At 38.5% G+C, this 26377-nt stretch overlaps 1 protein-coding gene across 1 annotated transcript in view; it reads right to left on the bottom strand.

The window, feature by feature from the left end:
• Positions 1-14477, bottom strand: part of PGR (progesterone receptor) — a 37023-nt gene extending 22546 nt beyond the window's left edge. The window contains exons 1-2 of the mRNA XM_074932411.1: positions 13297-14477; positions 11885-12036 (exon numbers count right to left, since the gene is read on the bottom strand). Coding sequence (XP_074788512.1) covers positions 11885-12036; positions 13297-14477 — 1333 coding nt within the window. The remainder of the gene's footprint in view (positions 1-11884; positions 12037-13296) is intronic.
• Positions 14478-26377: the final 11900 nt, after the last annotated feature.

Raw genomic sequence — 26377 nt, 5'->3', positions numbered from 1 at the left:
AAAATGCTGATCTACCAAAGTCAATTCCATACTGTAAAATATTACTCTTCAAGCACTCAGAGAACACTGTTTATATGTTCTAGAATGATGCCAGTATTCAGAATTAGCTTTTAGTATCAATATGTGATTTGCCTACTCAACACCCAAGTGCATGCTCTGACTGCTAAAGGAGGTTAAGGAGTTTGGGAAGGAGCAGTAATGGCAACACTGTTCCTGCTGGAACAGGAAATTATCTGGAAAAACAGAAGTTAATAACTTAATGTACATTGATACACATTTAAATAGCCCGTTTTATTTATATGTGTTCAAATATTATGCACCTAAGATTAAGTATTACAAATCAAATTGTAAAATTTTAAATTTACAGTTACACATTTAAGTTTAGCTACAGCTCTTAAAAACCTCTTCATAATTTAGAGGTTATCAGTAGAACCAACTTTGACTTCAACTGGAAATGCATGAATTACTTCACCATTACATAACAATTCACAACAAAAATTACTATCACAAAATTTTTCACATTTTCAAAACAAATTGTAAACACAATCATGAAAACTACTCTTCAATGTTCATGTGTGCTAGAGTTTAAGACTAAACAGGATTAAATAATGCCTCTGTCCAGTGCATACCATGGAAGAAATGAAGTCTGTTGGAATTTAGGCACAGTAAGAATATGCTTTGATCTTCAAAAAGTGAATATTTCATTTCTATTTATTTCAGAAATTGTATTTTAAAAACTAATAATGATCAATGACCACCTAATCTTTATTATGTCCTCACCTAATTTATTTCTTCCATAAAGCCTCCATGATACTAGCATTAAAAAAAAGAAGCAAGAAAAAGCCAAAACCCTGCAATATCAACCCTCTCATGAGATTATGGTGATAAAATCTCAGGCATTTCTTGATTCTTACTCACACACCACTTCCTTGTTTTCAAGACTATAAAAAAGTCACTGTCATAAGCTGAGCTTGAATTACACCTTCATGTGAGTTTTCCACTCTACTCACCTCTATTCAATCTCTCCTCAACACCTCCCATCCCAAAGTGCACTCCATCCATTCTGATTCAGCTGAAACTTATTTGGAAAACTCCTAAGATTCAATTTATATAGTAATTTTCATATTCTCATCTGTCAGGGATATTTTTATTATCTCAGTCATCTTACTGGATCTCACATCTATAGAAAATCTGAGTAAATATTCTCATCTAAAACTGTTTCTACCACTGTGCAAAGCTGGATTCTAAGAAACTACTATGAAGTGGCAGCAACCATCTGAAGGACAGATTGTGTAAGAAATAGAAAACAAGCCAAATACTTGGTTAATTTCAAAAGTATGGGACAGTATTCAGTTAGATGAAGCTGTTTGGAATGTTTTCATGGGATGCTAAAATATTTATTTGTAAATACATTTGCCATATCTCAGTCTTTAGGATCATCTATATTTTAACTGATTGGCTTCAAGAGGTGAGCATTGCAGTTATATTAAATGCATCTAAAAGATGTATTTTATGTATCCAAATGTATCCAAAGACCCCTGTCACAATAAAATTCCTGTTCAGTTGGTACCTTGTCATTCAGTATCTTTTATATGACTATTGTAATTATAACCTGGAAAAAAAAAAAACAAACAAAACAACAAACACCACAAAACAACAGAGAAAACAGTGTAGCAGTCTAATCACTAGAGCACAGGTAGAAAATAAAGACCACTACTTGTGTTTCTTACAAAATATGAATCTGGTAACTTTCTGACAACTGCTACTTTTTCAGAAGTCTTCACCCAATGTTGTTTCCTATACATGTTTAATTTTTCACCTCTTTTTGAAAGTGCCTATTGTAGGTCTCTCTCAACATATCACTGTAGCAGTTTGTGACCCAGATCTGGCTGAGAATATGGAGAAAGTACAGAGACAATTTCATCTGTTACTCATATGTTCTAGATTCTTGTAGGATAGCATTCTTCTAAAGCTCCATCAAAGTCTATTTGTGTCAGCAAAGGTGGAAGTCCTAACGGAAACAGGCAAATACAAAAGTACTGTAATGGCTATTGCTATACTGGCAGGTTTATATGAGAAAGAGGTCAAAATGCCAATGGTCTGCAGACACAATCACAGGTTTTGCTGTCAGTAAAGCTGCACAGACCATACTCCAGCAGTGAGAAATTTTAATCCAAATACTGCTGCAAACAGCACATATAGTGTCTTTAAAACCTGCACTATTAACTTAGCTCACTGACATGCTGTAAGTCACTTAAAATCACTGTAGCAAACTAATGTTGCAGATATTTTGCAGATGTGCAAAATATGGAAAACATAAGGCTTTATCTGCAGTGGGGGTATCAGATGGAAGCAACCAGTTATCTGAGTGATTGCATCTGTGCCGAACTGCTGCCGTCCTGCACAGAAGCAAAGCACTTGTTTGCAAACTCTCAGTTCCTCCTGTCTGCAAATAAAACTTTTTCAAATCTTTTTTCTCTCTTCCATATGTGATTCTGTCTCCCTGCATCACCCTTAACTAGCAATGCTTTTGTATAAAATCATCCTGTCCCCACCGCTGGATGACTGTTCTTTGCAAAACATATCACAGTGTTTTATTTAGTCTAGTTTTAGATTTCTGTCTAAAAACTACAGATATCAATTGCATCTCTCTGTAAATTATTTTATTGCCAAGTCTCCCAATGTCGACTTTTTGCTTCCTGAGAGCTAGCCTCCAGGTTTTGCTCAAGAATATACTACCAGCATGCTTTACCTCTTACAATATTTTTCAAAAGTACCAATTAAATCAATAGGTTTAAAAAAAAACAAAGGAATTACTCTTTTAACATAAATAAATTTGGAACTCCTGATCAGGGGTTCTTGTGGAAGCTGATAATAAACAGTGTCAAAATAAAATAGAAAATAGGTTCACCTGTATACCTATACTAACCATAATGGTGTAGATGTAGCTTCTGCATAAAACTCTGACTTCTGGAAGCTAAGACAACATACTAGGGCGAGTTACACTGCACTTGATCTGACAGTCAGGTTTTCTGTAACTAGGCAAACAGTATAGCCTAGTGCATCATCAGGAATGGGGAACAGCTAACTTGACCTTTGCTCTGATCTAAATCTAACACTTCTATTTACACGGTTTCAATGCAAAACAGTAAATGTGTGTTGAGTTTACCTCTCATTATGTGAGGTTATGAGCTTTGGTCTTGGAGAACTAGGAGTCTATACTACACAGTTTGTAACACTGAAAATACACCCTCCGTGTCCCTGTATGCCGTTACAGGCCATTACAGTCTCCAAGATTCCACACATCTCAAATAATGTTTTTTAATCATTTAATACCGATTTCATTTATGTGCTAATATCTTATCTAAAAATAAAAAAGTCCCTGAAACGAGACATAAGACTCTAACTTACTAAACACTTAACAAAAAAACATATGCCCCACTAACTTCACCATGCATCTTTTTATAAAAAGCCCATTAGTTAAATGGCATACTTGATTTCAGTTTCCCTCTTTGGCCAATGAAATAAAATTCTCATTTCTCAACTCTTAATCAGGTGTCCTGACTACTACTCTGTAGTCTATACTGGTATAAAGGCCTGTCAATGATGCAAATCTGCTTTACAGCAAAGAATTTAGGATTCAGTGGACAAAAGAGGGCAAAGAGTAGGTAGCAGAGTAACTTGTGAATATGTTCCATCCTGGAATATTCTTCTAGCTGAAATAGTGTGGAATTCCTTTCTTTATAATAATGTAGTTCAAAGTGAAAACAATAAAGAATGATTGCATCTCAAAACATGCAACAGGGTTGCTCAGGGCTGCAAGGAGGGAAAGGTGTCTTTGACTCCCTTCGGGCATTAGAGATGATGAACATAGCTCTCATATCCTGGGTGACTGACGTACTTCGTCTGTGTGCTGTGATGGGGTTTGTAATTATAACAGGTACTAGTAATTCCTTTATCTTTGTGAAACTAGTCTTTCATTCCTTTGTCTTAATTACATGTGATGAGAAAAAGGGCCGAGTAAAAATGTTTTGTTCAAAACTAATGTAAACCCCTAAAATGCTCATTCCTAAGTCAAACCTAGTATTTTTTATAGTGTATTTTGCTTTAGTGAACAGTTTTACAAGTAATTTTAAACAATTCTACTTACAACAAACTTTTGGTATTCTTCCATTCCATTGTCTGCTGGTTTTAAGCATGTAATCCTCTGTCAGGTTTTTTTGATAAATGGGCCAAAATAAAATGATTTCTCTAGAAGGGAAGCACCATTTTAAAACCACCATATATCTTGCACTGCTTTCCTTCTCTTCAACAAACCACTTCAAATGTTTGCAACATCCTTGACTGACTCTCCTTCTCATGCATCCTGATCTCAAAATCTTTCTGCCTTTTGCTGTAAATCCCACAACTCCATTGTCTTTTTCCTTCCAAAATAACTTCTCCAGACAGCAACCTGAGCACATTATTTTTATGATAGCTACAAAACAGAACAATTAAAAATAGGTATCCTGTTTTCATTCATTTCTGAACAGAGCTAAAAGTTACAATCCTGATTTTAATCTCTTTAATTTCCCTGTCTGTTCCATCACTTCCAACAAAAAAACAAACAGAAAAAACAAATGAAACAAAATTAAGTCCTATTTCACAGAAACTATCATGAACTGCAAAATCAGGGTTACTGTTTCATATTGATTTTCAGTTGGTTTGCCTAGATTGTTTACCCTTGCAACATCTTGAAAGGCATAAAGCATTTGAGTCTAAATACGGAAAACGACAACAGTAAACATTTTCAACAGCTAACAGCTTTCAGGAGATGCTGGCTTCTACAACTCAGTATTTCCAATTCTTTTTATGGCACTGTGTCACAATTGCTCCTTGGTCACTGTCTTTTAAGTAATTAACTATATCAGTGGTTTAAATATGTAAAATCATGGAACTGTCAGCTTTTTTGTCAGTAAGGAGTCTATTTCTTATAAATATAGAATGTGTGATTTGAACACAAAACCTACTTTAAAAGTACTCAACTATTTCAGAGGTATACATCATTAAAATACCATTTGTTGTTCTCCTGATCCCCGAGTACCACATTTTTCTACCAACATAAGAAGCATTATATTTGTATTTCAGCCATCCCATCATTCTGATTTTAGTGACAGTATCACAGCACATTACCATGGTAAGTTTTTTCATACTTATTTTCCTCTTATTTCTTGACTTGTCCTACAGCTGAGCCAGTGGGACAGGGTCACTCACTCTAAGACTAATAAAGGTAGAAAAAACAGAAAAATTAGTAGCAGAAAAAGGCAATGGGCAAAGAACCAGATATTGCTGCCCACTGATTGAAACACTCGACAATAAACTTCTGAAAAAAACATTAAAAGGGGACTAATTTGATTAATTAGATTCTAAAGTGTAGGCATCCATCAAAACAAGTAGCGTACAATCCCTTCTTGGGCATGAGACAAAAACAGGCACTTGAGGGTGCAATATATCTCGAGTAATGTCTAAATTTTCATTCTTTAATAGCCTATGGCTTTTCAAAGGACATTTAAAGTGATTAGCCCAAATATGGATGTCCACACTGTAAATGCCTCCAGCTTGGTGAAACAAATCTCAGAGAAAATACTGTCTTGGAGCATAAGGGAAGATGGTATCATAACAACAGGACAAGAATAGGGCAATATTCTCCTGGATCTCAATGTCTGCATGTAATTGTATGTTTTAACTGCAAAAGACTCCAGGTTGATGAAATGTGCTCAGATGTTAACTGGTATTAAGCAACAGCCGCTTGTGAAAATACAAGGGCTGTGACTAGGTATTCTGACATGCAGCCATATATCATGGCACATAATGGCAGATTATAACGTACATGTCTGCTAAGTCTTTCAACCCAGCAGCTTCTAAAGAACCACCTCTTACTAGTACATCATCAGCACTCTGGAACAGACACACAGCTTAAGCAAATGGACACCATCAAACCTAAATCTATTTTTAGCAAATAACAGTTTGACTGTAAACACTTACATTCTATATACTTACATTATATAATTTATAATTATTTTAATACTTAAAATAAGTATTATTTATATATAAAAATAATTATATGCTTTGTATATAGTATTTTAAAATAAGTAATTTGAAGTAAGTATTTTATATACTTATTATATTTCTTTTATATACATCAGAAATGTATTAGCTACCTTGGTGACATGGGTGGGATTCATATCACCAAATGCAGGCAGTGTACATCCTCACCCAACACTCCTTTATTGCTCAGTGCTGAGCAACAGTTACTGTTAGAATCCTGTTATTTTCATCCTGAATAGATATTTAAAATAAGTCAGTGAATTACTTCCTAGAAGTTCCTGTTTCTCTCCACTCACTGTAAAGTGAACTTAAGAGAAGCAGCTCAGGTTACTCACGTTGTGCACACGTGAAGTTAGAGCAGAGGAGTATCAGCCACACTGAGCAGTGAGTTGCTGGTGCTCTTTAAAGCATGAAGTTTTACACTACCTGAAATATCTTTTACTCCATCTGAAAACATGTTTAACGTAATATTTGATATTGTTTCTAAGATACTACATAAAGGTAAGCCAAAAATTTTAGTAATTCACATGTCTGCAGCTGATTATGTTCTAAGTCATGTCTATCAGGAAACCAGTAATGTCACAATGAGAGCATTAGGAAGCCCAGCGTTAGCACAACAGCCAAAGTACCAGAATGAAGGCAGTCTTAGCTTACTCAGTTGTTGCGCCTCATACAAACCAATTCATCAAATTAATGTTTGTCAAATGGCTGAACAAACGAATATTTTTGAAGTCAGAAATATGGTGAAGATAGACAATTATGTACCAGTACAGATTTTCTTCCTTCTCTTTTCATGATGCAAATTCTTTGTTCTCACAAAAGTGATATTTCCCACTTTAATTTTAGGACTCTCAATGAAGTAACTTTGTATATCTGTATTTGGAAATACACTTAGCTTACTGTACATTAACATGTTTTGGTCATGTGCAAAATAAAAGCTTTAGTAATATTAAACGTTGTATTAAGTGAAAAGCATTTTCACCTCCCAAGTTGTCATATGTGTGCTCTGTATATGTGTATGTTTTCTATTTCATGGAACTTTCATCCCTATCAGGTTTATAGCACATGCTGTACCAAATTCTGATCCCAAGACCCAGCCTGGAAAGTTGTATTAAAAATTAGAAACCCCTGCTGAGTTAGGAGGAAAAGGAACTTTTTACATCGCTCTCATCAATTTCACAGCCAAAAGTGTCTCTGTAGTATTACATTTCACTGTTTTCAAAGAGGATTTTCTATTAGTGGTTAGCATTTTTTAAAATATTTGTTTTATTTAAAATTATTTAAAATATTTAAAATAAATGCTGTGCCATTTTATATTCTTAAACTATGGAAAAGTGCATTTAGACCAGCATTTTTCCTTATATACAGTATTTTGCTACTTACATAATGAATCGCACTGCCATCACAAAACTGCCTATACATAACACGTCAGACAAACTTTATCAGAAAGTTTGGTCGAAGTCATGGTCAGCCTTCTTACTGTATGCAGCTCATCTTTTATTCCTCCACAATACCTCTCCATATAAAAGCAGTGAAAACTCTTGTGGAAACTCTACTTTCTGTCAGGTAGTTTGCCAGAATCAGGTCTCAGAGAGAAGAAAAGTTCACACTTCGTCAGTTAAATGTTATCTACTACATAAGGTTGAGCTTTTTCCCTGGTGCTGTTATCTGCACAGAGCTGTTACCCTGAGCTTGAAGCACATATCAAAACCAGACACATCTGCTCTACAATCATTTGATCAATTTTGTAATAGGGTCCCAGGTATTTAAACAAACTAAGAGTTAGTTTCTGATCCATCTGCTGTAATATCCTGTATTTATGCTGGCCTCAAACTCTTCAGGTTTGGGCAGCTACTCTTCATTAGATGTAAATAATAAAAACAAAGTGCATGTATAAATACAGAACAAAAATGAGAAGTGGGTATAGGAAACACAGCACTTGAAATTTTTTTTCAGGATTTAGATAACCTTAATTTTTCATTAGTAAAACTACTACAAAGGAGATGCTTTCAACAAAAAGGCAAGAATGCAGGTCACCAAGAAACCACATTAGCAACAGATTAACTGTAGAACCACAAAACTCTACACACTGGGCTCCTGTTCGGGACAGAAATTTCACTATGAAGGTACACAGGCATTTTGATCGTGCTTGCCCTGCATGGTTTTGCATGAAGGTATCCATCCTTCTAAGACATCACTAATGAACGTTTAACTATTTAGGGCTAAAAAAGTAATAGGTCATTTCTTAATCTTCACTCTCCTAAAGCCCCATTAGAAATATATCCTATTTTTATTACCATGAACAAGATATACTGGTAGCACGTAAATAATGCCTGATTGGCAGCAGCGAATTACTTTGCAAATACAGTAACTCTACATATTTGAAAACATTTTAAGTACTATTGCTGAATTTTTTTTATTGTTAACTCCCAACTGCTCATCACTCTCAACTCACTGACAGGAATGGCACTACCCCATCAACATACTGAATCCAATTTTGTCTTTTCCAATTTCTTAACTGAATATAAATAACAGTAACTTTTGTTATTTTCATTATACCAAAGGAGATCTTTAAAGCATTTTTTAAAAGCCTTGTAATTTATTTGTGCATTAAGTAAATCAAGGATTAGTAAATCATTTCTTTATAAGCGACCAAGAGAAAATGTAAAAACCTGTAAATGCAAATAAATGTTTCCTAAAAAAACAGTATTGTTGTCCCTTTTCTCCTCTCCAATCACAGCACTTTTTTTTTTTTGTATCTGCTGTATCACAGTTTCCCCCAAAAAAAGACTTGCACTTTCGTTTAACCTACTTCAAGAATCTGCTTAGAGTAAAACATGCTTATTGTATTATCATCTTTTCTTTGCATATATAGGCACTTAGGGGAAGCCAAGAACCCAAAAGACAGAAAATATCTACCAAATCACATATATATTCATTGCCAACAATCATTCTAAAATAATTTAATTCTAAATCTATACTTACATCTTAGTGCTCCTCACACAATTCTGACACCCTGTTAAGCTGTATGTGTACCTACTAGTTATATTCAAATGTATGATTAAATCATACTTAGTATGGAAACATTTCTAGGTCCACCTGTACAGTTTTAAATGATTATTCACTCTGAGTATTTTAAATAAGCTCTGGCTTTATTTAGAGATGGAAAATGGAGTTTTCTGGATAATGTAATGGTCCATTTTATCCTAAATGAAGCATTTAACTAATACAGTATTTTCCACACACTAGGGGAGAGTAAAACAAATGGTGTATGAATAGGACAATTTCTGTAAAAAAAAATACATGGGCTATTAGACTTGAAACAGCCAACATATCTGAGATTAGAAAAACAATTAAAATAGACAATAGACATTTTCTAACAAATTTAATACCACTATATATGTGCCTTGTTATCTACATGGAGTAGCAAAATCCAGCTATTTCCAATCATGTTTTAACTTCTCATGGTGATCAGTACTTTATTGAAAGAATATGAAAAGTTGCATTTTGATCGTGAATCTGCACTCACAAAGTTTAACATCTTATTTGCATGAATTATTATTAAAAAAACCCCACAAATCTGTAGTAGTACTAAAAATTTAGAAAGGTAAATAATGCATTCCCACTGAAAGAAATGATAGGCAAGGGGACATTTCACGTAAGAAAAATGCCTCAAATTTATACAGTTGCCACTGTGAATTTTAAAAAACTATTTTCTATTGCTTTTACAATAAAAATATTATGTTTCTTCTTACAGAAGAGTAATTTGCCACCTTTATTTCTAGTAAGAAATAAACAAAAAAGTACATCATGTCTAATTGAAATCAAGTATCTGGCCATAAATGGGATTAGTTCAATGCCAGTAATCATATTCCATGCTTCTATTAAAATAAGACAGTCCATCTCTTTAGGGACTCTCTGTAGTCTTGCACTTTCTACACAAAACCAGGTAACTATTTGTTCATCCTGCTCATGCTCATACTGCTCATGCCTGTCATTCTTTCAGTAAGACTCAATAACCTGTATTTTATTCTTATTATGGTCAGGTTTCTGAGGTAGTTGTCCCTTTTCTGAACGTTATTAGTAAAAAACACAAACACACTTTCTCACCGTACTCTCAGTCTTTAGAATCACTTAAAAATTGAAAGTATGAAGTTACGATGTAAAACAGAAGCCTTTCATTTGTGTTAACTGTGTTGACCTCATATTTCTCTGTATGTCTATATTCTTAATCTGGTAAGAATCTGCAGATTCAGACTTTGATTAAATAATCAGTGGAAACAACTTTAAGATGTTCCTACTATCAATTTATATGCCTTCTTAACACTTATCATTAAAACATTTATGCTTAACAGTCGTAAGATATGGTTTTGAGCAGGTTCACCTACTGCACAAACTAACTGGATACTAGTTTAGGAAAGAGATGAAATTCAGAAGTGATGGAATCAAATTCAAATTAAAAAAAAATATTACTGTATAGGCAAAAAGCAAATAATATAACATTTTAAAATATGGCACTCATAAATTACACTATGCTTGCTCTTAAAACTTCAACTCCCTGACTTTTTTTTTAAAAGAGTTACTGAAACAAAGATAGCAAAAAAAGTGAAGCCAAACTAAGAGTCCAGTTAGCACAGTCAGTGAAACTTATATGTATTTCTGTGATTTAAGAGCCAAGTGCTTTCCTTGCAGCCTAACACCTACAGTTTCTAATGGCTTTCTCATGAATCCCATTAAATGTATTAGAGAAAATGCAGCACTAGCTCAAAAGTTCATCTAGCCCACCTAGTCTAGCGCTATCACTTTGCAGGTATCCAGTATGCTGAAGGAAGAAATAAGCACATGCTCAAAGTAGAAAACACTACACTGAAACAAAATCTTTAACTACATTATTTTGCTAAGCTTTTAATTTTCCAATATTGCCCTTTTCATTTGAAGAGCAATAAACTCTACACAGCTGAATAAACTCTGTATCACAACAAGAAAATACATGATGCAGGTTTTTTTATTTTTAAGCAATCCTATACATTTTAACAATGGTTTTGTTAAATATGGAGCAGAAATCTGGATATCCTAGTTCTGACAGGATCAGATAAAAACCAGGAAAGGAGACAAAGCATAAATGTAGGATTTGTTTTACTGCTTCATTAGGTGAACTTTGTAAAGCAATCTGGCCTTGTATACATATTTAAAATCTCAGGAATAAGGCATATAATACAAAAAGAAAAATTAAACATTGGTATTGCTACTGATTTATTAAACCTGCAGCTTGACTTTGTAGTTTAATGGCTATTCGGAACAAAAGTCAAACCCATTTATTATTATTATGACTTGGAATAGTTCAGTGAAACTTGAAATACTTCCCGTAATTCTCAGGAAGCCAAATTCTGCATCTTGAAAGCAAGAAAAATTCCACAACGTCAAAAAGAGAATGAAAAGAGATAATAAATTCTTATCAACCTATCATTAGTTCATACCCACAAAATTTTCCTTTTAATACCATTTACACTTTTTAAAACAAATTGTGTGATACACGGTTTTTTAAGAAATCTGCCTACTCAGAAATACTGATAAACAGTAAATAATAAATACCAAATAATTAAAGTAAAACAAGTTATACTAGCAAAATCAATTAAGAAAGAATTTAGTCAGTATATACTGTAATATTTAAGAAGTCACCAAAACAAGACTACAATGATAAGATTTTAAAAGATCAGCAATAAATAAACAATATGTTCTTAGCAATGCCTAGAAAGAAATAATGCAGATAATCAGGAACAATGGTATAATTTAGTACCTTCCATTGCCCTTTTAAAGAAGACTTTACAGCTTCCACAGGTAAGTACTCCATAGTGGCAACCAGAAGCCTCATCACCGCAGATGAGACAAATCTTCTGGGGTAGTGATTCAAAACTGTATTGAGAATTTTGGCTGTTTTCTGTATCTGGCCTTCAAAAGAAAAAGAATTAAGAGAAATTAAATATCTAGTTTTGCAACAGTTAACTACCTACCTGTATTAATCAGTTCGATATTAAAAACTTCCTTCCCATATTTGTAATCAAGCTACAGAAGGACAAGACAAAAACAAAGTAGGAGTGCCTTTGTGCTTAGGGGTTTGTGTCTCCTAGGGTAAAAAGCACATTTGTAACATCTGGCTAGTCGTTAAACAGGAGAGTACTGAGCAAAAAGCTGTGTTTTAATCCGTTTTAGCTAAAAAAGGTACAATCTAGAAACTCTTCATTAAAATGTTTGTACTCCTCAGATCAACAACTCTTGTGAGTGAAGTCATACTGACTAATTTTTCCTGTACATAGAATGGTACAGAGACAGAATGTGATAGAAGTAAACTGAATTGCAAAAGCCTCTTTCAAGTTTCATCTCAGCCAGAAAAATCTTTTAATATCTGTCTCTTCCCATTCAGCTGTAGCATTCTCATCAATAAGTAGGCGATGGGCACCTTGAGGAAAGTGGAAAGTACTGAATTTCTCTCCAAGAAACGACACAGTCTAATCTACTTAATCATTACATTTAGGAAAACCAAGGATTTCCGCTGAGACTGTAGCATTATATAGATGTATTTTTGCATACATTTCTAGGTAATGCACAACATCCTGGCATCACAGTAAGCCACTTCATTCTACCAAATCAATACACAAATGTTTCAATGTGTGTGTGTGTGTGAAATTAGCTGGTGTTTACCAAATCGGAAAAACAGTTTGGAGAATAATGAGGTATTTATGAATATTGTCCCGCTGTCAGTGAGGACAGCCTGGAGAACGCTCCGCGCCCCCTCTCTGGGGCCGGTCGCTTGCTCAGAGAGCAGACGGCACCGAGCCATCACCGCGATGAGAACGCCACCTCTGCCGGGGCGTCATCGTGCCAAAAAGATCCGAGAGGTGCCAGCTGCCCCGTTCACACCGCGGGTCTCACACAGACCCGCGGGCACAAACAATGCGGGAACGGGAAACGCCGCGGCAGTTACTGCCTGAAACCACGAACGGGGCTTCGACGAGTCAAACTTCGCCCGTCTTCGTCTCGGCACCTTCCAAGAGCTCCTCGGGGTGCCACCCGCTCGCCCCGCGGCACAGCCGCCCCTCGCCCGCCCGCGGGGAACGCGCGCAGCCCGCCCGCGGAGCAGCGCGGCCCCTCGGCGCGTCCCCTCCGCGAGGGCTCCCGCGCAGGGAGGCAGGGCCCGCCGCCGCCCCTTACCGAGCGTAGCCGAGGTAGGGCGGGCACAGCTGGGGCAAGCCCTCCTTCAGCACCGCCGCCGGGAAGCCCAGGGGCTGGTGCCCGTTGAGGCCCAGGGGCGGGTAGAGGCCCGGCGGCGCGGCCGAGGTGGAGGGCAGGCTGTCGGCCGCCGCCGCCGGCCCGTAGGCTCCGGCCAGGAGGGCGGGCTCCGTCTTGTAGAGGACGCACTCCAGCGAGGGCTCCGGCCCGGCCCGCGGCGCCTGCGGGTAGTCGGCGCAGGCCGGCGCGGGGCTGGCCCTGCCGCCCGGGAAAGGGGCGGCGAGGCCGAGACCCTCCTCCTTGATCTTCAGGGCGGGCTGGAAGTCGCCGTAGGCGAAGGGCCCCTCCTTGGCCTCCGCCGGCGGGTACGCGTATCCCGCCAGGTCCGGGGCGGGGGGCGAGGCGCGCGGCCCCGCGCCGCCCTCGCACTCCGCCACGTCCAGCAGCTGCCGCGTGCGCGAGGCCAGGAAGGCCGAGTTGAGCGGCAGCAGCGGCACGTGCAGGTACTCCTGCCCCGGCTCCCCCGGCCGGGCCCCGGCCCGCTCCCCGCCGGGCAGCGCCGCCAGCCCGGGGGCCTCGCCCTTGGGGGCCGCGGCGGGACCCTCCGCGCCGCCGCCCCCGGGCCCCACCGGCCGCGGTTTGGCGGCGGCCGTCAGGGCGTCGCCGGCCGGCCAGAGCGGGGCGGGCCGCGGCGGGGGCTGCGAGGGGCCGGGCGCGCCCGGGGCGGCTTCGCCCGCCTTCTGCGACGGGCCGCGGCTCATCGGGGCGCCGGGCGCCTCCGCCGCCTCCGCTCCGAAGAAGGACCAGGGCGCCGCGGCCACGGCGGAGCTGGCATGGGCCGCGGACGCCAAGAAGGTGTCCAGGACGGTGTCCAGGGCGTCCTTGTCCGAGAGGGAGCCGCTCCCCGGCCGGTACGAGAGGGAGTCCCGAACCTCCTCCTGCGCCGGCCCCTGCTGTAGCTGCCGCGGCTCTTCCTCTTCCTCCTCCTCCCCCTCGTCCTCCTCCTCCTCGCTGCTCCGGGGATAGAGCAGCCCGTCCAGGGAGATGTCGACGGTCTCCGCTTCCCTGCGGAAGGGGTCTCGGCCGGGCTGGCCCTGCAGCAGGACCGCCCCGTCTCTGGCAGGCGGAGGCGCTCTGGGCTCCTTGGCCTTCACCTCGGTCATGCTGTCCCGGGGCAGGGCTGGACGCCGGCGAGTCTCCGGCGCGGGGGGCGGCCCGGCGGCTCTTCACATCCCGGACGTGCCCGCTGAGGCGGCGGCGCGGGTGCCGCTCACATGGCGCTGCCTTCGGGCGGCTCAGCCCCGACCCCCGCCGACGGGAGCGGGGTGACACGGAGCCGGCGGCGGTGCAGCCTGGAGGGGGGGAAGCGATCGGAGCGCGTGCGGGAGGAGCAGCGGCGGGGGGGGCAGAGCGCGGTCCCCGCCGGGCTCCGGTGGCGGCGGGGGGGGCTGCCGCTCGCTGCCCCCCGGCTCCGCGCTCCGCTCTTCCCCCGGCTGCTCCCCGCCGTCCCCGCTCGGCCCGGGCGGGGTGGCCGCCGGCTCCACGCCCCCGAGCCCGCCCCTCCCTGCCGCCGCCCCAGCCCTTACCGAGGGGCTGCGCTGCCCCCGCGGGGCACGGGCTCGCCCCTCCCGGCCCCCCCCTCCCGCTCTCCGCCCGCCGCTCCGCTCGCCTCCGCTCTGCTCTGTCTCCGCGGGGCAGCCGGTCCGGGCACCGCGGCTCCCTCGGCAGCTTTTCCACCGGCTCCTCCTCCGCTCCGCCTGTCCCGGCCCGTCCCTCCCATCGCCCGCCGTGCCCGCATCCCTCTCCCATCGCGACCGTCTCCCCGTGCCTCAGGGCTGCGCTCCCTGGCCTCTCCCCGCCGCCTGGCTTTCTCCCTGCCTTTCTCATCCCTTTCCCCCATCTCTCGTGCAGGTGCCCCGTCCTCACGCTTCAGCATCCCGAGAAGTGCAACTCTGGACTGGGCACAGGCTACAGGCAGGTTGGGTAGGTCGCTGTTTCGGAGAGCAAGAGAGCAAGACAAGATTTACTTATTCGCAGTGACGACAGTCTAGTCTTCCTTTTGCCTGTTTTTCACCGTTCGCTTCAGATATTCACTGTAATTTTTCAGGATTAAGCTCTGGCTCAGTTCCTCTGCTGATACATCATCTATTTTCCAGTAGCGAAGAAATCAAGGCATTGTAAAGAGCTTTAAATCACATTCAGGGACCTCAAAGTATCCTCTACACCAAGAAAGAACAACACTTTTTTTCTACAAAATGCTTGGAAAATGGAGCGTTCTTTGCTTCTAGTATTTTCCTTTAATTATTGTTTCAGGGTGAATGAGGAGACATTTAAAATGGTTTACAGGGCTGGCTGGCCAGCCTGCATATAGCAAGTTACAATCCAGCCCAAGTTAGTTCTGAACAAGAAGCTGTCACCAGCTAGTTGCCACCTGGCATTTTGTGTAAAATGCTGGCTTTGTGGCAGAACCCATTCACCTCAATAAGACAATTACTAATTGGGAAACCAACCCCTAATATAATTTGTATTATATAGCAGTCTCAGAAGAGAAACTTGTGGTGAAAGATACAAAGAATAAATCAGCGTAGGAGTAGTCTTCGTGACTTTGAGTAGAATCAGTGTATTTTTGATTCAGACAAATGTGCACTGTTACATGGCTGTTTATGCTAAGTATAACATGCTTTTCAGAAAATACATCTTTTTTTCAAAAACTCTGATCACAAAATAGTTGCTTTTGTTATTTTGCTTTCAGAATATTTTCAAGCTAAAAAGGACAGCTTCTTTGGGAGAAGAACTTTTAAAAATTATTTCACTGTTCTGAAAGCGTAACATCAGAAACCATACAGAGTATAGAAGCAGTGGCTTCACATAAAACTCCTTCAGTATGGTGTGTACTTTCTACATTATTGGCAAAATGCTACTGGCTTATAGACTGCTTTGGGAGTCTGACTTTTATTCCTTTAAGAAGCAGGAGAAAATATTTCTTTTTTCATTTTTTTAGAACATGGATACCATTTTAAAATGTAGACATCATATAGGCACCTCTATATACGTTCAGGAGGTTCAACAGAATGACACACATCAAAGTATACTGTTATGTATAGGAATGTTTCTGGAACAGCAGCATCTCACACTGTTGCTATTGCAGGGGAAAGAACTGTTTGACCAGGAAGTAGCAAGAATTGAAGATCTTTGTAAAACCTATAGGTGGAACTGATGTTAAAAGAATGCTTTAAAGGACGCTCTCCGGTTCTGTTATGACATGACATTAAAAGAAGTAGTTTGAAGTGCTTCTCTGGATACCGTGTTTCTGTTTTTCACGCTACAATATTTCTGCCTTCTCCCAAGCCTTCCTTTTCTCAGAAGAGTCAGAAGTTCATCTCCAGCACCGTTCATCTCCATGCTCATTTTGTTTTTCCCGTGATGTTTTCATGCTTAGTCAGCCAGTTGTCACGCCTGTTTATTGCCACTGTCTTGCTTTCTCATTTCCACTTCCCCAAACCCACGCAGCATTCGTGGCCTGCATCTTTACAGAAATGTGCTCTAAAGACTCGTTTCCTTGCAGTGACTTGCCTCCTGACTACTGTTTCAGGACAAAGGAGAGGTAGAGAGCCACAGATGGCAGGAATAGGGGTCCTGAAAGGAAAGCAGCACTGAGGAGTTTCCACAAGACCAACTTGCTGCTGTTAATGATTTGTCTGCTAAAACTCTACACTAAAAAGGCCATGTAACTGTAAATACCTGTAAATTCACCAGAAATAGAAACGTTTACTGTTTGCATTATTTATCTAAATGTTAGCAGTTAAATATTTTCCAGGTTTTCCTAAATTCATTTTTATGATCTGCCAAATATACTCAGTTCTTTAATGGTAAGAGTAATTATGCTGAATTGTTGTTGTTTAAGGAAAACATTTTGGGTTCTTTACCTGTAGGACATTTATTGCACTTTGATCTACATTGGCTTCACATGATTTCTATAAACTTTCACTGGAAACATTTGATATTTTCTTCATATTATTCTGTCCATAACCTTCGTGCCCCATCCCTGGCAGTGTTCATGGCCAGGTTGTATGGGTCTCTGAGCAACCTGGTCTAGTGGAAGGTGTCCCTGCTTATGTCAGGGGCATTGGACTAGATGACCTTTAAAGGTCCCTTCTAACCCAAACTATGATTCTGTGATTCATTTGTTTCCTTTTGCTATCAGATTTTTCTCACATCATTTGAATGCTTTACCCAACATTGCTTGAGTATCACAAGTTTTTCAGTAAGAACATTTCAAAGTATGTCCTATCAAATTTATTGACATTCTACTGTTGTAATTTGTTCATTGTTTATTTATTGGTTTTGTTGCTGTGGCAATCACCATTACAGAAAAACAGGTTTTCTTATATTTCCCAGCCAATTTTCATTTACAAGACATTAAAATTGAAACTGACATTTTCAATTCAGATCTAAAAATTATTTTTTTTTACATTCAGCAAACTTTTTCTAACTATAAAAATTTCAAAAAAGAAACAGTATTAATGGATTTGTTCTTTAAAATAGGCCTATTTTGAACCAAAGAGTAAAACACAGGTTTGATTGACACTATTTCATTTTTTAAAATTCAGCCAGAAATTCCAAATATAATATTTGAGAGTTCAAATGATTTTTGTATCTGTTTCCTTGATCTGTTCAAAAGCTGTGGATGAGTAAATGCTACACTTCTCATCTGTCTTGCTCTGCAGCACCATTCCTGTATAAAATGTCAACAGGAACAGTAATAGAATTATACCCTCATTGTAATGCTGTAGATTTGCATTTAATTTTTCCTGAGCATTTTCTTGACCACCAAAAAATTCAACTGTACACTTTTGAGCAGTAAAAATTTTTGATAGACCTTTCAAAATATTTCTCATGTTAGTTTCACTAAAAAGAAAAAAAAATGCTGTATGAGAAACAAGATGAGTACACAGCCTTCTCAAACATTACAAATACCAAAATCACAAACCTTTCATATGACCACCTTTTCTTAAAATAATCTTGAAGCATGGTCTGAAGGTCAACAAAACCTAAGTTCCATTTCTCAGAATAAAGTGTTCCAATTGTGTGTCAAGAGCACTCCTTATAAACAGTGTCATAAAGTTACTGACTTAATGTTTAAATCCAGGAAAGGATAGATTGATTCCACTAGAAAACCTAGATTAGTGTCTTAGTCCATACAGACCTGTAGGGACCACATTGTTCTGCACAGGCTCTTTGAGAACAGAGCTTGAAAGTTAAAAATTTTATTTTTTCACAGTTAATCAATACCTGACAATTTTGTACTATCATTGTTTAGGATATGATACAACCACAAATGTAATTCACTTTTGTAAACAGAGGGAGAGAGACTATCTGCTTCAAAGAGCTTATAAACACATGGTTAAAATTTTTTTTAAAAAACCCAACCAGTTTGCATAAGGAGAGGCTTCTGTAACTGCATTTTGCAATTCCTACACTACAGAACCCCCCCCCCATTTTCAGCATGTAATGTAGAGGATAAAAAAATAGTAGTGTCATGCAAGTAACAGCACATTCTTGGTATGTTACAGTACTTGGAAATATGTACTTCTGTGGTTGCATCCCTATTCTGTAAATATTTAGACCCCTAGTTAACATGCTAAATTTCACTTAAATTAGGATGCCAGCAGACATTAAATGTGTATTTCTTGGAGATCATAGTTTTGGTAATTGCACTGTAAGCATACTTTCTTTTCCCCTAAGCAAGGGCATGCCACGATGTAAATAATCTCTGTGGTCTGTTATCAGGTGTTCTGTTAGCTTAAACTAAACCACCAGATTTTTTTTTTTTTAAAAAAAAGGTATCAGATTTGTTGGCTTACTAAGTACAAGGGTGTCTTGATGCAAAATGGGATCTGCAACATATGTAGCAAAGTAAGCAATAGAGTTATAAAAGGAGATGAGGGAAAGAAAGATTATTACAGTATTTCTTGCTCTCAGGTGCTGAAGTTGCCGCAGGGGTATCGACAGGGAGGTGAGGTGGGCTCTGAGACGCTTTTATCTTTATAAATTGTCCAAAGAGGGGTATAGATGGGTATTGAGTTATATTCAAGAAAGTGGTAGCTGCTCTTGGGACAGTCATATATTTTATTTATTGTTCTTTGTTTATACTTTGGCTAATGCTCACTGAACTGCAGAACATAACATATGCTTGTAGCTGAAGAAATAAGCAGGAGCATGAGAAGGGAGGAAAAAAGAGAAGAATAGAGATGCTTTCTGGTTTTATGCTCTACAGAGAATGACATTGCTTGCTGGACTACATCCTCAAAAACTTGCTTGAATATTTTGTCCTGTGGCTTTCAATGAATGCATCACCTCGAGGTGTCAAAGGGCACATGCTGTGCATCCCTCAAGGCCTAGCTAGGAGACCTTTAACCAAACCCACCATCTTCCTCAAAGTGGCTTTCTTGCTATATTGTCTAGCCTCAGGACAAAGAAATAAAGCTTGCTTCATATAAAAAATGGTATTCAATTATCTGTGTCTATGAAATACGTATTTCATATAAATATGTAAAGCGGCTGTAATACAGACAATTGAACCCAGTGCTGTTAGGTGGAACAAAATTACTCCCAGCAGTTCTACATTCATGATAGTCAATGTATTGCAGCAAGTCTTGTTTGGTGGCTGGAGAGTACCAAGTTGCAACCAGTGATACTGAACAGATATTAGCATCTCTGAAAATCAGAAGGAAGTAGTTAATAATTCTTCAGAAGCATTAAAACTAGTATCATGATTAAATTGTGAGTACTAAATAATCATAGAAAAGAAGATAAAAACTAGATAGAACCCAAGAAAATTTACAAGTAAGTTTGGAGATCCAAACTGATGTGAAAATGCTATTCAACACACAGGCGAAGCAAGGGTTGAACCTAACTATGGCACTTTCTTAAGAGTTCATAAACTGGGTGAACTAGAGCTGACTTTGGAGTTGAGCTGCACCGTGAGTGGAAGTAGGCGTGATTTTCTTTTACTTTTGTGTAGACTTTGCTGCCAATGTTAATTTCATAAGAGACTTCCTTCCTATGTAAGTTCAAATTATCTTAACAAGTGATCTGGCATCTACTTATTATATTTCCAAGTTTGTCTTCCTGTTTCTACTCACAGTCTAATTTTCCACCAGGGTCTTGGTTGTCCCATGAAGTCTCAAAGTTGACTCTTCAGCCTTAGAATATTCACAGACTCCTCTGAATTATCAGTTTCTTTTCATAACCTCAGGTTAGAGGCATATATTCATTTCTGTATGAAATACGCTGTTAATGAGTTGTGTCATACTTAGCTATCCCAAAATTAATAGGAAATTACTAAACAGCATCATACCAAGTATGTCAAAATTAATCTGAATTTCTGATCATACTGTGTCCCATCACTGCTATAATAGATAAAGACTAAAACATTGCTTAAAACTCCATCTGCTGTGTAACAAATTCTCAGAGTCCTGATTCTTATGGAGTTCCAGATAAATTTATTTACTGTTTATCTCTTGTCCTACATGTCCAGCTCTGTCTACCTCTGCCTCACAAACCACACAGTTGTCCACAAATGTACTCTAGGAAAGCAGAGAAGCCCGATGTATCTGTATCTAGCTTCAGGCTTCTTGCACAAACATTTGTGCAACAGGAGGCAGAGAATAGTAAACTTTCTGTCCCAAACCAGCAGCACAGGCAGGGTTAGGTTATACTCCAGAGTAGGCTGGTTAAAGCACTTGCAGAGACTTCAGTGCCAACATTTTTCTTATTCAGTTTTAGCTGGAATTTAAGGGGTCTGGGTGCCCAGATGTTGGCACATTGTTTTTTCACATTTCTGTAGATGAATTGTCTTCAATTAGATTACTCTTGAGTGACAAAAGAGGGACCAAAACCAAAAGCTCAGTTGAACTTTTATATTAGAAATATCATGTGAAGTCAATAATCATAATGCTACTTACAGAAAAAAAAGGGCACTGCTTTGCATCGATATCATCTGAGATCCAAATCTTCCTTTTTTTAATTCTTTTGGTTTTGTTTGAATCAGAAAGTTCTTGGTTTCTTCCCTTATATGCTTTATAATTTTATTTCCTGATTAGAGCTCAGAAATAAAATTATTCAAAGCTTCCAAAATATAATTTTACTTTTCAAAATACATATGCCCCTTTGACATGGTATAACCTATATAATCAATATAATAGAATAAATCTCAAAAATTTTTCTAGCATTCTGCAAAATCCAATTTTGTAATAAAATAATAGTCTGCCAAATAATCCAGGAAAGAGAAAAGCACAAATATGTCTTTCAAGACATTCTTCATATATTAAGTTACACCATATTTTATCCCTGCTGTGAAATTTCGTTGCATTAGATGTGAGCCTGTTCAGTCTCCTAAATGAGAGAAAGGTTCTACACAAATATGTAAATTCTAAAATGGCATAAATATTTTCTACTGCACGTCTGCTCACCTTTAACAGCTTCTATATCAAAATTGCTTAGTATAAAAAATTAGGTTGTTTGTTTTTCATCCTGCCTACCTAAAGGTCAGACCAAGCTACTTTCTGTATATGAATGAGCTGTATTAATAAAACTTCTGCAGTGAGAACATGGGGCTACATAAACAGCAGGAGTTGGGCTCTGGACTCTACATTGCATCTGTCATACTTGCTGTGTAGGCTCTCCTTAGCACACATCAGATCTCAATATGATACTTCCTGTTGTAACACTATTTTATGTTTAGTGCTTATTTGCTCTTTCTAGGACATACTGTTATTTTAAATTTGAGCCCAGAATGTAAAGACTAACTCTTAAGTATTACTGAATTATTCATCATCATGAAATTCTTTAAAATCAGAAATTGTCCCGTTTTTCTTCATGAATCCTTCACAAACAGATGCTGATTTCTCACAGTATGCTCTTTGAAGAATTCACTGATTTACTTGGTTAAAGTGCACTGAATTAAACAACAGCTAAATCAAATTGTGCTATAGTTACTCATTACTATGAGAACTTAAATGTGTTTAAATAGAATATAAAGAATTTGTATGTGCAATAGTTAATACTTAGCAATGCATGAATGATTTGCTTGTTGCAAACAGGTGTGTCTGTGAAAAACCGGTTTTCCTAAAAATTTATAAAAATCTGTGCATGTGCAAATATGGAAGCTCTTGTGGGTGGATAGTAATTTTCTAGTTTCAACCAGATATATAACTTTACACTGCTACCAAGCTTCCTTCTAAGTATTCTTTTGTACTTTTGTGTCATCATAAAATACATTATTGTAGCAAAATAATTCTTCAATTTTTTGTCATTGTTGAAATGACTCTTATCTTTCCCTCTGCTGTGTGTTGGTATTGGCTGGGCTCTGTGGATCATGTCTTACAGTGTTCTCTGTCTTTAATTGATCCAGTTTTCTTACTGGATAAGGTAATTTTAAATAATAACTTTTGATTTATACAGTGCTATTTGAGGAAAACAGTTATCAGGAGGAAGATTTACTTTTCCTCCTTTCTAATTTTAAGAATTTCAGTCAAACCAATGTTTGTCTTCAATTAATATTTCCAGAAATTGAATAGGTTTATTAATGGTTAAATCCTCCTCAATCTTCATCACTGGGAATGTGGTATAAGGAGAATCTAAGGAGAAAGGCAGGAGGCCTGCATTATTGCTGCACAGCAGAATGGAAGTGTACTGTTGAAAATAGTTGAGTTACTTGGTTAAATTAAAAGCAAATTATTATCTCCTGGTATGACAAGGCAGCATTTTTCTGTAATTTGTAGAGAACAAGGCAGATACATGTGTGACAAATTTAGCCATGTGGTGAAGAATGGGTTGCAATGTATGAGAGTTAGCTAGGAGGTTGTCCATGAGCTAGGCAGTTCTGCAGTAGAAATGCTAAGATGTGAAGGAAAGTGGCCTGCTATATTAAAATTAAGCTAAGGCCAAGGTAGAAGTCCTTCACCTTTTGAAAGATGCAGCTCTATCCAGACTGTGTATAAGAACAAAATCTACTCAAAGTATTGCCAATTGTTTCTTAATTGGCCAAGCATTAAAGAACTGAAATATTAGACTCGATATTTTGCATCATGTATTCAAACACCATAAATCAGCACAGCTGTATTAGATCCAGTGAAGGAATTCCACTTAAAAACTGTCAAGGGACCAATATTCTTTCATTCTCCCACTTTAAAGTTGCCCTAAAGCATGTCTGTTAAGGATAATAAATGTCAGGTCATTTGTATCCTAAGAAGCCTAGAAGACTCACATTTGTACCTTTGGGTCTGGATACTTGTCTAAATAGTAGACTGCTCTCAAGGTGTCAGACAAAGCCAATGTTTCAAACTTGGCTGGTCTAAAAGGGCTAAGTTATTCCAAATTCTTGGGAAATGGAGCATGGCTCTGAATTGAGAGCAGCAAAAAGATGGACAAGGAACCCAGAAGTGAAGATTCGTCATGCAAACACTCAATTTAAACCCCAGCAGATTTTAATTAATTACACAGTATTCAATAAAAATGAGCCATAGTTAAGCCACAAGCCTGCTAGGCACTGATTTGAACATCGGGTATTAAGGGTATTAAACAACAGGAAGTGATTGGAAGATAAACCCCTGAGACATAATGGTTGCTCAGCTTCTTAAGTGAATCAGAGCAAATTAAATTTCATCACTGAAATTTAACATTACTACATGCCCTCTATAAATGAAATCAATAGTGAAATTTGTATGAAAAATAAGAGGTAGAGGTCACCACTTTAATTAATTGGGATCTTCTAAAAGATGAGAAGGTTGTCTAAACTAAACTCATAAATTCTGGGCTGTTTAACAGATTGAGAAAACATTATTTACTATAGAGTAAAAGCTTCAAGTTACACAAATTATTTTTATGTTCACCTGAAATTACAATTTAAAGATGAGTCCCTTAACTAGACATGGAAAGATGTAAGAGACCCGGTTCCTTGTGTTTTATGTTAACTCCAAAGAAGCAAATTTATTTATGTCAGTAAAGAGCACAGACATTCTAGTTCTTGATTTTGAGAAACTAACTAAAATATTCCTGAGTCAAGTAGCCTCATTAATTCTGGTTTAGTTGTTGCTGGTGGTGTGTTCATCCCTAGAGGTGTCTGTCACTGATCAGAGCTCCCAGTTCTATGTTAAGTAATTAACAGAACAAAAAATGACCTGAAAACCTCTTACAGAAAAAGAGATTCAGTTAATCTGATATAATGCAAAAGATAAATGTTAAGATGATGGTGTGGTTTATTGTAGAAATATAGATACATGTGAGGAAGATGTTCTTTTTAATCGGAGCTCCAGAAGCCTGATACAGCTGTTAGTCACTTTGCCCTAAAATAAATCTCTGGATATGCTGGCATTGAAATTCTGGCTGTAAAGCATCTTTGCAGGGATATTGTAGGTGTGATTTTCTTGACTTCTTCTGCCATCCTTAGGCTAAAAATAATAGCAACATTTTCACTTTGAGGGGCCAGTGCACTTACAGGGAAATGTAATTAAAAAAAAAAAAATTACATAGTGAGGTGCTATCTGTAGTGCTGTTTGCCATAAAATATAAAGAAGGAAAGAATATTATCACTGGTCATGGAAAAACAGATTAATGAGGTAGGAACCAGGTAACCAGAGGTATCCTCAGAGTGGTAGCAGTGGGTGGTAGGAGGGATGAAGGAAGTAATGAATAGAAAAGAGAAGGGCTGACAGTGACACCAATGCCATGATTGTATTTCGATGGGAACCTCTACTGCAGAGACAGAAGCCTGGTTGGCTTTGTTGTAGTCTGTTCATCCTGTTCTTCTTCATTGCTTATTCACAACAAATCTCACATTGTCAGAACTGCTAAATTTCATCAACATTTCCAACAAATTGTCCAACAAAAATCTACTAACATTAGCACACAATTCTGAACAAAGAGATTAGATATAAATTATATCTGAGATAGAATGTAAGCTCAATTCCTAATAGAATACAAATTGATAAATGAATAGGACACTTGTTCCAAGCTACTGGAAGTCACAAGAAAAAAGTGGAGGGAATTCAATAATTTTAATATAAAAATATTCTTACATTTTATATAATTTTAATAGATTAATATTATATGAACATTTATTATATAATAATATTTTATAGTACCTTTTGTAGAAATCATATAGAAGTATTAAAACCCCCCAAACTATTACTTTGTATTTAAGGAATGTTACTACTACCCCAACCCTACTCAATGATGTCCAAAACTTATCATTCCTCTTTGAGCTATGAGAAAATTTTCCTCCTAGTCCCAACTCCCAAATTCAGAATACATGAACAATATACACAAATTGGGTACGATAAAATCTACTAGCAAGACAGGAAGCATTTAAAGTTAAAAAATGTAAACTAAGCTTTCTTATTACACTTCATATCTGTTCTTATATTTGTACATTTTTCTGATCAGGAAATGACATCTTTTCCTTTAGTCTTTAACCCTAGACCAAGTATGTTGCATGATCATTCTGTCATGAGTTATATTTGTTCAATCTTTTTAGCATGTTTGCTTTCTGAGTTCATTTCTCTTTCACTGCTCTTTCAAAACACAATGTTCAGTCCTGATTTTTAAGTAATGAAAAATGATTAACAGTGGGTTTCTGTGAAGGTGCTCTATCACACAACAGACAGAAAATAAAAAACATGAGAAGCTGATCCGTTTGATATGACAGTTTTCAAAAACTCGTCTGTGTTCTGGAAAATTAAGTGTTGCAATTTCCAGGATAATATATGATGTTGTTTACAAACACTTTAATTGTCATGTGTCTAGTTATATTCACCCTTTTATAAACAGATGGGGAAAATGAACATGGAAAAAGCCACCATGTCTGAACCAAAACAGAATCTGAATTAGAGCCACAGCTCTGTGCTTTGGGCATCATTATGATATCAAAGCAAAAGCAGCTTTTGAGTAAACAAAGCATAAATAAAAAATCAGTCTTAAAACAGAAAATGATACTGACATATTTAGATGCCTCTCATAGACTGGTACATTTAACACACTTTCTGTTACTAATACAGGAGTT

Source organism: Athene noctua, chromosome 1 (genome assembly GCF_965140245.1).
Source record: "Athene noctua chromosome 1, bAthNoc1.hap1.1, whole genome shotgun sequence".
NCBI classification, from domain to species: Eukaryota; Metazoa; Chordata; class Aves; order Strigiformes; family Strigidae; genus Athene; species Athene noctua.
The sequence above is the reverse complement of the archived record's forward strand: the minus strand, read 5'-3'. Positions and strand labels throughout refer to the sequence as shown.